General features: G+C 38.2%; 1 protein-coding gene across 5 annotated transcripts in view; it reads right to left on the bottom strand.

Moving 5' to 3' along the window:
- Positions 1-3,729: 3,729 nt before the first annotated feature.
- Positions 3,730-13,435, bottom strand: part of ZSWIM6 (zinc finger SWIM-type containing 6) — a 109,193-nt gene continuing 99,487 nt past the window's right edge. For all 5 annotated transcript variants that reach the window (XM_039709660.1, XM_039709661.1, XM_039709662.1 and 2 more), the window contains 4 exons: positions 10,670-10,827; positions 9,997-10,160; positions 8,146-8,227; positions 3,730-6,334 (listed from right to left, as the gene is read on the bottom strand). In XM_039709660.1, the coding sequence (XP_039565594.1) occupies positions 5,472-6,334; positions 8,146-8,227; positions 9,997-10,160; positions 10,670-10,827 (1,267 nt within the window). In that variant the 3' untranslated portion in view covers positions 3,730-5,471. The remainder of the gene's footprint in view (positions 6,335-8,145; positions 8,228-9,996; positions 10,161-10,669; positions 10,828-13,435) is intronic.

Below are 13,435 nucleotides of genomic sequence, written 5' to 3'. Positions count from 1 at the left end.
CAGCTGGAGAGGGGTGATGGTTGTCAGAACAGTGTTAAGTTAAAACTGCCTTTCACACCTCTGTGTTCATAGTGCAACAGGCAGAGTATGAGTGTGATGAAATTCCCCTCCAAGTACATTTGCTCATTTCAGGAACAAGTTAACATGTCTTCCAGTTTGGTGTTTATTTGGAGTATTTTAAATTAATATACTGACCTACTAAACATGTTTGAAGCATCAATCAGAGGCACAAAGTAAATCATGTTTTCTTCAGAACCCACAATTTCCATTCATTTAAGTGACCAACTGCTGTTCAGTGTTTTACAAATGGGATCTTCCTGGGAAAGCATTTCATGTAATTTTCCCTGTTGCAGCCTTGGCCTCCTGAATTAGTTTGGTTGTGCTGCTCTGGTATCCTTAAGATATTGGCAAGACAGCCCAAGCAAGGCCAGCCTTTGTCCCACACCCTGCCTTCTCAGAGGTGACAGCAGGCTTCAGGGACACCATCTGCTAAGAGATGAGCTGTTATCTGCCTGACTCTTGCCTGGGCATTGGAAAAGCCAGGCACTGTTACTGCACTGTTACTAGCAGACATTATGCTGCTTAATGCAATATAGCTCATCTGGAAATGAAGGCCACAAACCCCAAACGATGTTTCCTGCCCACTGACCAGGCAGAATTTGGCACTACTTCTCTTGCTACTTTTTTTCTTATAACAGTCTTCTCAAAAGTGTCTGCCAACATTAGCCTTGATGTAATTCCAGCAGCTTCACCAGAGGAATATTTAGCTCTGTCCTTAATCACCCTCATCCACTTTTTGACTTGGCAGAATCCTTCTGTGAACAGTGATGTGCCTTTGATGCCTGAGACACCAAACCAAGACTTCCCTGTGGTCAGACAAACAATTCCAAGGTCAGAGTGGTGGAAAGACAGACAGTGCTGGTTTTGCACGTCAGCTGTGGCTGCTCCCTTATGCCTCACTGAGGTCACTAGCCTCTGCATCAGCTCACCCTTCCCATTCACTGCTCCACAGATTCTTCCAACACCACGGATCATGGTTACTAGTAGCTCTGTTGCTCATTTTACATCATCAAACCACAAGTACATCACCTTTCATGTGAACATTTTTCCAAATACAAAGCTCTTTAAATTACATATGCCAAAGGACAAAGGCTGAAGAGGAAGAAAAAAATCCCAACAATTAAATGCATTTGTCACAAAACTCAACAAAAGATGACTCATTGGCTGGCTTCATGATTGTTGTACTTCCTAGTCATTATTGCTCTCTACCTAAAAAGCTATAGAAATTAGTCAAAGTTGCCTTTAGAAATAAGTTCTGCTTTGTAGTCAATATATGTTAATAGAAGTCTTAGGTCCTATGACCTTGGAGTTGTCTGCAGATGCAGCAGCTGATGTGATTTTCTTTTTAAGACAGATTCTTTTTCTCATGGCACACAATTCTCTACTTTTAGTAAAAGCAGGGACACAGATAACACCATAAAGATGGACTGCAAACATTTCAGCTGATAGGTAGGTGCTATTGGATTCTGATTGCCCAGGGTGTTAGCAGAGGCAAGACTTACCTCCCCATGTGCAATATGGAGCATACACTTCTCCACAGGAGGCAGATCCCAGCAACCTCTTCTCACAAGTAAAGCTGTATTTCTGTATCTGACAATTTGTTGTGTCTCCAATTAAGATTTTTACAAAGCTTTTCATTTCACATTCAGTATAGTCTTGCCTGTTGCAATGCAAGGGCTGGCAAAACACCTTGTGGTTTATGTTGCTTGTTTCCCCACATATACTTGCACAAAGTGCATATTTACATGGGACAAACATTTAAAATAGTTGAAAAATATTTGTCTCTGAATACTTTATCTCTAGTCAAAACTGCAGAGCAAGAGGATACCTGAGGGTATCATGCTTCTGAATTCAGGTAAAGGTATCAGCTATACTGCGATTTTTCCAAATAATATTCTCCATTAAAATTAGATAAATTCCTCAAACTTTTGCTTTTAAAGCAGAAATGGAAAGCTGTATGATTTTTCAGTTAAAAAAACCCCCTAATTCTTACAAAATCACTGACATGAAGGCATCTCAATGAAAACAAATCACTGCAAATTCTAACTACACCTCAGAAGAAAAAATTTCTGTGTAATCAGCACCCCAGTTTTGCTGCACTTGTAACTTAAGCCCACTTACATGAAAATGTGAATTGCTAAAAATAAAACAAAAAACAAAACTGAAAGGAAAAACTCGAATAAATTTGAAAGAACACTAAAGAAATATCAAAGAGTGACTTTCAGACTTCTGAAAGCCTCTAGCAAAAGCCCTCAGGCCTTTCTTTTTTCGGTGGATTCCTCCTACCTCCACAAACCAAGGGCAGGACATATTGAGACATGTTTACTATAGAGACTGGCCAAGTCTCTGCTAGTCCTTGAGGGCTTGTAATGTGGTGTGAACTGCACTGCACAGCGCCAGTGCAGGCACAGAAGAGATTTTACTCAGTCATAAAAATAAGTCAATTGAATTCCATCAGTTTTGCAAGAAGTGGCAATGTGTTTGTCCAAACCAGGTGACAACTACCACGACTACATGTAATTGTAACACCTGGTCTTCAAAAAGGCTTCAGTTTTGCAATCTACATAATCCAGAATTATCCTTACTGTGGCATTATTTGTAAAATCAGAGAAAAAACCAAAACAACTAAAACAACCACAAAAAAAAAAGCAACCATGCAAACCCTATTACAAAATGAAGTGATAAGTCCTCTTTTCCTTCCTGTGCTACTGCCCATGACAGATAATTCATCTAGGACAAAGTAATGAACCAAAAATATAATGAGAATTCAATACTTGGAAGGAATTGAAGTCACAGAATGTCACAGAATGCTAGCACCATTAGGTCAGGACACCTCAGCTGTTAGCAAGACTTGGTAAAGGACTCGTATTTTACTTGACAAGTTATACAAAGATTCAGACCTTTTCCTTCTTAATCTTCAGTGATGCAAGCCTCACTGTCAGAATTCATGGTTACACTGGGATCTCTGTTAGTTGGTGCAGCATACTAATTTTCTTTTCAGCTGAAGATACTAAAAAAACAGGAATTGAAAATTATCAGATCAAACATGACATCAAGTAACATTCCTAAGATAATTAAATAGTGGTAAAGCAGAAAGCTGCTCTTCAATTTGCAACAATGTCATATTCCATCATTCTCCAAGGGCTAGAAAATTCACACAATTACTATGGAGTAAGGGTTCCAAAAAATAAAAATATCACCTATCAGCTGATGAGCAAGAACTTCACACTGTGTGAAAAGAGCTGCATGACTCAAAATACACAAAACACTTTAGAAAAGCCAACAGATGAACAGGAATAATTGTCCTTGAATACATCCACAGCACATCTCAACTCTCATGGCCACTCAAATAATCCAGAGTGGAAACACACCCACACACACTCCAGAATCCTACCAGGATGGTACATCAAGGCTTACTGTTTGATGTACAGAATCACCTCTTCAGACACAGGCAACATTTGGCCCCTTCTCTCCTTACCAGGTCTTCTTCCACCAGCAGCTGTGAATACTGCGATTGCTCAGCAGAACTTTTGAGGAACACAGCATTTATTTCCCGGACTTGGTGGCTGTATTGCATACCACCACACTGCAGTGAAATCGTTAGATGGGCATTCACGATCTATGAACACAATTCAATTCCAGTAACAGACACCATTAAAGGAGGCAGAATCAACTTTCAAAAAACTAATTTTAATCAAAACAAAAAAATTGTTGATCATTAACAAGTTTATAAAACAGTGATTTAGTTACATAAATAAATTGATATCAGTGTATCAAATCTTAATTACTTTCAACTTCATGAGCATGTTTACATGGGTGATGAAGTACAACCTTTTTACCTATTATAATAAATAAAATGGAGAGCATGAAATAGTTTTTCTAAACAAAAATACCTACAAACATACCTCTAGCATGTTCTCTAATGAAGGGAACAAGAGACACTGGACAACTTTTGCACCAAAACATAAGAACTGCTTTAAAAAGCACAAGGATACAGAACCATCAGCTAAAGTAAAGACACTATACTGTAACCAAAGTTGGTATTTAATAATATAATGAACAGTTTGGTAGTTAGATCTCCAGTTTGGTTATTTTAAAGCATTAAGACAAGGCAAGATAGAAGGCTGCTTCTTTTTGAGTAATTCTAGAGAAAATAAAATATATTAAAAAAACAAACTGAAAAGTAGAACAGTCATACCTACACAACTTTCTGTCCTGCACAAAGTCAAAATACCTATGCAGAATATATATATATAATATATATATATGTTATTTGTGCACAAAGGTTAGCTTATTATTAGCTCACTGCAAAGGCGTAACGTATCATGTCAATAATTTTGGAAAACATTTTGCGTTTTGTGTCAAAAAGGATATTCTTTAAGTCTTCTAGGCTAGGAGGCACAAACCCCAATTCTGGCATACTGTATTCTTAATGCTAAGGCTTGCTGCTCTGGCTGTGTATTTTTTTGTTGTCCCTCTTTACTATAGTGCCTGTTACAAGCATGTGTGTATGTGTGTATACATATATATGTATACACAGGTTGTATAAATATATATATATATAAAATTTTCCCCAATAGGTATCAGTCCAACCATGCAACCCAAAAGGTGGCTCTGCATAGATGCCCAGCATATAGTTCACCACCTGAGCCAACCCTGAAGCAAGGCGCACTTTAGTCCTTCTGATAGGTTTTTTTTTGTTTAAAACCAAGCTACTGCAGCTTCAAGTATTTTGCATTACATAGATTTTTTTTTATAAATTAGTTAATGTTATATTTTTCAATATTCAGACATATACTATAATATATATACAGTACAATAAATGCTCTCATTCTTTTTTTAATTTTTTTGATAAATCCCTGAGAATGTATGTTGACAGTCGCTAAGTTTCCACATGCACAAGCATTGTGTGCCATGCTTCTGGATGAACAGCACTGCAAAGCCACGTGGTCAGCCTTTTAACTATTAGTATTTCATTTGTTGGTTTGTTTAAATATGCTGAAATGTAAGGATGAGTTACAAAGGAGTAAAGCTGAATCCTTTCGAGGTACTTATCACAGGATGGAGGTGTTTTGTTTGGTTTTTAAAGCCATTGCAATATATGTTTGTTTTTGAGGCTGTGAACGTATACAGAAAGAACAGGAGAGCGATGTGGGCTTTTGCCACTTGACAACATATACTCAGTGTAAACCAAACCTTTTTTAACCTCTCTCTCATACAAAACAGAAAAAAGAAAAGAAAATTAAACACACAAACTTTCACAACATGACAGTTTAGTTTGCAAACTCAATATAACTATACACATATAATACCGGTGTGGCTCTGTTTCTTTAAGTTAAAAAGGATACAAAGGCAGGCTCAAGTAAAAACAAACCACCCCTCCCCCCCAGTCCCCCAATCACTCATCTTCATCAACCAAACCGTTCACGAACCAGCATCATCAGTTTCTTTTTGCCTTTGTAGATTTGTTTTAGGTTGTCAATGAACTGTGTAAACTGGATGTGACCATCATGAGCCATTAGGAAGGTCTCTCGTGCCTTGCTGAGGAACTCTATAAACTCACTATAGTGTCGTGGGCTGATGTGAGTGAGACGTGAATGAGTTGTATTAATGTAGGCTCCGATTGTGGCATCCAAGAGTTGCCGTAAAGGGGCTTTGTCCAGTGACATAAGCTTACCAGAGTTCCTCCTTCCATGAAGTCCCACCATGCCAGGAGTGGTCAAAGTACACCTACGCAAAATGTCCGACAGTACTGTTGCACACTTGACACTTTTGACCACCAGAGGTATTATAGCTGCTAGCTCATTTTTCCCAAGGGAGTGGCTGAGCGCACATGCCCACAGAACGTCATTAATGGCAGGGTGTGTGTCCTGATTGTAACTCAGGTTGAGATGTGTCATGGCCAAAGTGGCCAGCTTGTAGGCCCGCATGGGGTAACCACGGTGCTCCATGTATCGTGCTATGGTAAAAAGCTGCGAGTAGCTCATGCCAGCTGTAGCAGCATCTAGAACGATTTGGTAAGCGGTCTCAAAAGCTATGTGATCCTTTTCACATAGGGTCAGTGCAGAAAGGGCACAGTTTTGAGGATCCTTCATGGCACACTGTAGAGCAAGCGTCCTAGCACTGCCGGCCAGCTTCTCCTGCTGATGGCAGTCCAGATGCAGGCGGACAATGGTGCTGTTGGACATCACTGTTGTAGCAACAATACTAGTGGCTTCTGTTGGAGTGAAAAGTGTAAACCAGTTTTGCATTATACTATCCAGTGCATAAACACCTGGGGGAGAGAAAGAAAGGATTAGCCACAACTGATAAAGCTCAGCAGACAAACATATTCAGCAGATTACACTTCCCACAGAGTCTAAGAGGTTACCAGTACATCCCAGCAAGAAGGGCTCACAAACAGTGTGGCTAGAAAAGAACATTAAAACTAAGACTACTGTACAAACTCTGCAGCAATCATATAAACCCAGAAAATAACAAAAATAGCCTGCAAGATAAGCTTTAATCTCCTGTTGTGACAGCTGAGCTGTTTTGCTTAAGACAATATGGGTAAAACATTCTGGCTTATTTTATCTCATCATCTCAAAAGCAGCCCTCACCTTGCACACCAAGGCAATTGCAACCTCTTTTTCCCACTGTAAATCTCAAGGCACAGCACATGTGAAAAGTACGCAAAATGGCTTTATTAAGAGAGCACCATGGCATACCTCAAAATCTTAAGTACATGATCATCAAGATCCTTATTAGAGAAATACAATGAGGAATATAAACTACTGGATATTATATTTCTCAGTGCTGCTATATTCCCAGCATGTTTCCCAGGCGGAGGAAACACTGACTGACGGGTTCCATAAATTGAACTTGGAATTAACTGGAGTGCCTTACTGTTAGAGGCAGTTTACACACATTTGTGAGCCCACCTAAACCACACACAGTGGTCTTTATTTTCTCTGCAGAACTCTAATGCTTCCCATGCACCCCACCACTCATTTGCATAACCAGAGAATACAGTATCTTCAATTAAATAAACAGATTCCTAGCATTACCATATTGATTCTTTACTGTGTTGATTAACTCTCAAGAGTACTTTGCATGACATTTTAGGCTCTTTACAGGACACATCTATTAGAATATGTAAACCAATGTAAAGCAATTTTAAATCCAGTATTTTATTTGCTGAGATGCAGCTGCACAAAATAATACCCAGGCACTAATATCTGTAAGATAACCTCAGCAAAATTTACCTTAGCAAAGATATAAAAACAATAAAACAAGAGCATTGCATGAAAATTTGCACACACAAACTACTTTCTGGCTTAGAGCATAGAAAGGCAAGCTCTATTTCCCCATGCTATTGACAACAATATATGGCCAGCTAATCATAAAGCAAAGAATGAATTAAACCAAAGAATAAGCAGCAGCAATCTCCCTAAGTTCTGAAATTCAAGAAGCATCTGTGCAATACAATCCAACTCAGATATATGAAAAAGGAAGAAATACAACAGAAAAACAAGCTCTCCAGAAACACCTTTACTGAAAATTAAAATGGCTCCATTATCATAAGTACTTAGATTGTTCCCATTACCATTGCTGCTGATTTTTGTTTTTTGTTTGGTTTTTTTTTAACAGCTATATAGCTTTTAATGCAGTCATCTTTATTTTCCAAGCCTGCATTCTCATTTTGAAGATGGTAAACCTTAACACACAAGGTTTATGAGATACCTCATGAAGACATGAAGGAAATCTATAGCAAAACCCAAAATTATCCGAACATGCTACTTGAGAGAGCACTGATTTCCCACTTCCATATTGAGTATTTTGGGTATTGAGTAGTTGCATTTGGGTGATTCCCATAGGTTATGCACACCTCCACCTTATGGGGTGAAGAAGTCACACTGCATTACTCAACTATTGTCTCACTTGCTTTTTGCCTAAAAACACCCACTAATCACTGCCATAATGTGTGCTCACCAAAGGAATTTTAGAAATGAACATGAAGTGGGAGGCATTTGTAGAATTTGGGTGTTGACAAGGAAGATCAAGCCCTGTAAGAGTAGCTGACAAGAGAAATATTTCAGAACATACCTACTTCTGTTGCACATGTTACCAACCACCTCACCATTTCCCGCCGTCGCCAATTCAGCGTTGACAGCGTCATCCGCATCACCTGTTAAAAGAACACAAACAAAATAAAAATTAAAAGGCCATAGACAAACAGAAAGGAATTTTAAAGTGTTCAAATACACTGGAGTTAAAAATGGCAGCCTCTTGCCCTCTCCACTCCATTTCCTCTTTTTCAGCTGATATATCAAACAATTTGAAAAACATTGTTCAGATATTTTTGAACAGCATGCAGAGAGTAATTCCAACTGCAGACCCTTAAAGGATAGAAGACAGCGACTGTTTTATCTGGGGACAAGGAAAAAACCCTATCCATAAAAAAGCCTTCTCCCAAACAACAAAAAACAACAATCAATTACCAGTTATTGAAATTAAATTATGTAACATCTCCTCCCTCTATGCACAAGTATATTTGCAATTATTGTGTGATATTCCAGGGCATATAATTGTTGCAAGTAGTCAGGTACTAGATACTGAACACAGACAACCTAATTACAATTAAGTGGAGGAGAAAAGAAAGGAGAATCATCTATAGGCCACTAGAGACAGTGCTGACATTGTTTCTTGCAGGAAAAGCCTTACTGTAAGAAACTACACAGCTGGGAATTACATCTTTCTTCTGGAAAACAAATCTTTAAGATCCTTAAAATACATTTGGTAAGCCTGGAACATAACAGTGGGCAAATTCTACAACAGTTCCAGTTTGTTAGGTTTGTGACATTACTTTCATTAGATCATGCTGAAGATATTCTGATGACACTGTCAACCACAGAAGAGTATCCATGAATACATGAATACCCAAAGTGTGCTGTTTCCATTGGATGACACTTGGTGAAAGCCTGAGGTGAAACACAGGTCAATTGTAAGGATTTTTCTCTCTCTCAAATAAACATTTAAGGCAAATAAAAAACAAACAGATTTCCACAGTGACCATGGAAATATGAAAGCCTAACAAAGCACACAGAACCCTCAGCTTTTTGATTAAAGATTTTAGTACCTTTCTTCAGCATAAGAAGCAACTGGGAAAATATACTTTCTCCAGAATTCTTTGGAGATATTTTTACTGAACTAAAGTAATAAATGGTTTTCTGATCTTTGCATGTTTTTTTTTTTTTAAGAATTCCCTGAAGAGGGATGGAGATATTTGTTTTTGTTGAAATGAACTGCATAAACTTTAAGATTCAAAAGTGTCAGGTAATATTTACTACTTGGCTGTCTCCTTTTAACTTGCAAAGTCTCTCCTCAGAGTCTGAAAACTGATCTGCAGTACTTGTACACCTCAAGCACACTCAGATGCATCTGACTATACCACAGCTTGTGGAGTACAGGATGTTGATGGAAGTGAGAAGGCTGTTGTCAACATGCTCTGCCTTAGCAACCAGTCATTATGGCTGACCTTGGCTTTCAACAAGCATGTACCAGTTCTCATTTAGGGGAAAGGAAGATAAAGAAAAGGGGAAAAAAAACCTGAAGACCATGCAGGAAATACAGTGCATTTCCAGCAAGCAGAGTAATTTTACTTTCTAGCCAGTCCTACATATAATCCTGCACCCACCACACTGGTCCTCTCTCACCCCTGAACAGAAGAGTGCAGCCAACAAGTGCCAGTTCTACCTTCCACTTGAATGGCACAAATGGGACTGTGCAGATTCTTGGTCTGTGTTTACATTAAGCCTTGTAGTAGAAAACAGAACTTAAAACCAAGTCCAGACAGAGCCCAAAGACAGTATCCTTTCCTGTGCTTAAAAGCTACAAGCATCAACACTGCATCAAATTTCTTTCTTCTATTATAATAACAGTAAATGAGGGAAATACCTGAAGACCCAACTCCAGAGAAACTTTCAGAAGAGTTATGTCTGGCAAGCTGTCCATGAGTGTTGCTATTTTAAATGCATCCTGGGCAAGTTTGAAGATGTGTGATGAGGAGTGGATGTTTTTCTGGATGGATTCTAATACTGTTTCCAGTCTCCGAACATCACCTGCAAGGTGTAAACAGAATCACCAAAATGGAACAAACTCCCAAAACACCAAGCGTTCCATTATATCTGAGCCTGACATTGCTATGCAACAGTATAATGTTTCAATTACACACACTGTTTTTAGAAACGTTCTATGATTAAATTGCATATGAATGAAAGATATAAGAGACCACAGACTTCTCTATCTGAAGGTGTTAGTGCAGCACAGGGCCAAAAGTCACACTGATTTGTGAATTTTAGAACTGACTTGTCACTTCTGTGTCTCATTGTCAATGTCATGTGTCAGGAGAATAAAAAGCTGTCTCATCATACCAATACCTCATACCATCTAGCCACCAACTAACTAACCAACTACTATGCTAGAAAGTTACATGAGAGATTTAAACCGGTTCAGTTTGTTGTGCCCATTTCAAATTACTGCCAGATTGTGATCTGGACTCCTAAGCATGAGTTTTATAATCTGTTTGCCCATGCAATATTAAAAGCACACATAACTGAGAGCAATGTACCTTTGGCTGCTGTTAGCATGGTTGATGCCAGCTCACACTGCTGGGATTCAATATGACTTAGGGTGAACCAGCGGGGATACCGGTTTGGAACAACAGAAGCGATGTGGTGCGGGCGGGACAGGTCACCTGAAGGAGCTGTGGATTCCAGTACCAGCAACCTGAAATAAGAAAGAAATCCTCTTTCATTAAACCACTATTACATTTCGCTGCTCATGAGCTAAACTAAAGCTGCAAAAATACTTGGTATTGTGTATGAAATATGTTTTTTCAGTTTCAGGAAAAAAAACCTGGAAAACCACTTCTCTCCTTGGGGAAACTCAAAAGTTCATTTGCCAAACTTTCCTATATCAATAGGCATTTTTAACCTACCAGTATTTTATAATGTTCTCTAATCAGATGTTAGGGTCCCAAACAGCAGTGACAGAAGTTTCCTTTAATATGATTTTCAGACTCCATTTTCTCATCAAGTATTCATAAATCAAAAACAGTCTTACCCAACAAAGAACATTCATACTTCAAAAATTCAAATTAAAGTGTTGTTGACTACAACAATCCAAATGACAGCCCACAGCAAAGCTATAACCTTACTGCCCTTGCAATATACTAAATACTGACAGTACAAGAGCTACTCTATAAATCAGTACAAAAAATAGGAGTGAACAAAAATAGGCTTATTTTCAATACAGTTAAGCACAGTTTCAGCATATGAATGGTTAAAGAAATAGTAATAATGTCATGGCCAGAAGAAAAGCTTTTCCAGTGCTTAGCTTCTTGATGTCTCTTAGTGTCTGAGGTCTGTTTCCACCAGCTTTCATACGCATGTGATTTTCTAGAAGGAAGTGATGTGTGAGGATCAAGGAAGTTGCATCTCTTTTGTCCACAAAGCTGCAACTACCGAACATTGAAAATCCAATGCATTGTGGTTTTCAGTGATAGACTATTTCTTACAGAATAAGCCCATTTAAATAAAAGTTACAATTTCTTATAATTAAAAAATACCAAAGTTCTGTAAGCAGCTGTGGAGTATATTAATTTTTTTTTATTTGCATTAAGATGGATTTGAGTTCCATCAAGTTTTTTTTCAGCTTCCTGAAGCATATGATATATTAGTAAAACAATAATACAGTATAATAATAAATTTAAGAATTCACTGAGAAAGGTAACTTTGAATATATGGAAAGGCATCTACCAGGCCCTTTAAAATACGCCACGCCACCCAAATAACTATCACACACATATAAGTGCATGAAAATAGCAAAAAAACCCTTGTACCAAGTCAAATCTATTCTCCAGCAGCACAAAGACACCTCTTCATGAACATATTCTAAAGCTGATTTTTTCCAAGCATAGAGTGATGTTGCGGAGGTTCATTATAAGATAGCGTCAATGAACAGAAAAGATCCTAACTATTAAATTAAGAAAGGGATTAGTAGGTTATGAGTAAGAGTAAACAGCCAAAAAAGCATGAAAGAAAGGCTGTTTTGGAGAAATCTTCTGTCACTTCGCATATCACTGCCAGCTTCTGTGCTCTATTGCTGTGAAAAGATGTGCTGCTGTGAATTGGTAGCTTTCACACAATTTTGGCAAGGTTAGGGAACACCAGAAAAGCACACGTAGATTTAGCATTCTTAACTTTTTTTCCGCCCTTGAAACATCAATTATTTAGTTAGGTTCTAGCAAAGCTACCTTGTGAATAAACATCACCATTAAAGTCTGGGTCCCAAAGCCTGGCTGAAATTCAGGCTTAACAAAGGATCAAACCAAACTAAGCCAAACATTCACAGATTACAAGTGAGCAGTCAACTGCAGATCCACATCTCCAAGGCTATGCTCCATATGTTTCAGTCCTGCAAGCAGAAAACTAGATAGAAGTGACTGTCAAGAACTGCACAACCCTGTCCTTGCAGACCTGAGGTGCATACATTAAAGGCTTTCTGGTCTCAGTTTCTATTTATTTCATATTAAGTGTTCCATACACGAAATAGGACTGAAAAAATTAAACAGTAACAGGTATTTTTGAATACAGAAAGGTTAAATACTCCTGAGCTGCCATGGGTAATTGATCCATAGACTTCTGTGCAGACTGACACTGAACACTTCTACCTGAAGAGCAACTACCTGAGGTCTTAGGAAATTTATTTATTTAATAAACGTGAGAAAAGAAATATGCTTTACTTCTAAAAACATGAGCAGCTGTAGATATTTTCATGCAACACCTTTACAAACTTCCACATGGGATTTCTGTCCTTGCCACAGCCACTTCCTCCCTCCCATAGAAGACAAGATGCTCAAGTTTTTATCTTCTGACCCATTCAACTTCTCAGCCATGAGACAGACATTCAATCTTCATGTTTGCTTTATTCTTGTCCCCTCAAGGCAGTATTACATTACTTTTTCATTTGTTTTGTATTGGGAGTCCTTTATTCTCTGAACTAACATTTTGGTGTGAATGGAAAGAATAATCATCCTTCTTCAGGAGAATTTAAGAAGTGCAGAAGAATGCAGACAGATATGGAATAGAAAGTGTCTAAATCTGCCACCACTATCGTTCAAGATAGCAGTCCACATTTCTGAAGAGTGCCAAATATCAAATTGCAAAAAAAAAGATTACTGTCTAGGGGTGAACCTTCATCTGTCTTATAAAGTGATGAAAAAAATAGCTATGGAGGGAAAACAGCCCTGATTGCACTGACATCTCCTGTGATTTTACCAGATGGAAACAAAAAGACAATTCTTTGTTACAATGGTCTATTTAAGAAGTAATTT

Source organism: Passer montanus, unplaced genomic scaffold (genome assembly GCF_014805655.1).
Source record: "Passer montanus isolate IOZ18808 unplaced genomic scaffold, ASM1480565v1 scaffold22, whole genome shotgun sequence".
NCBI lineage: Eukaryota > Metazoa > Chordata > Aves > Passeriformes > Passeridae > Passer > Passer montanus.
This window is presented reverse-complemented; position numbering and strand designations above follow the sequence as displayed.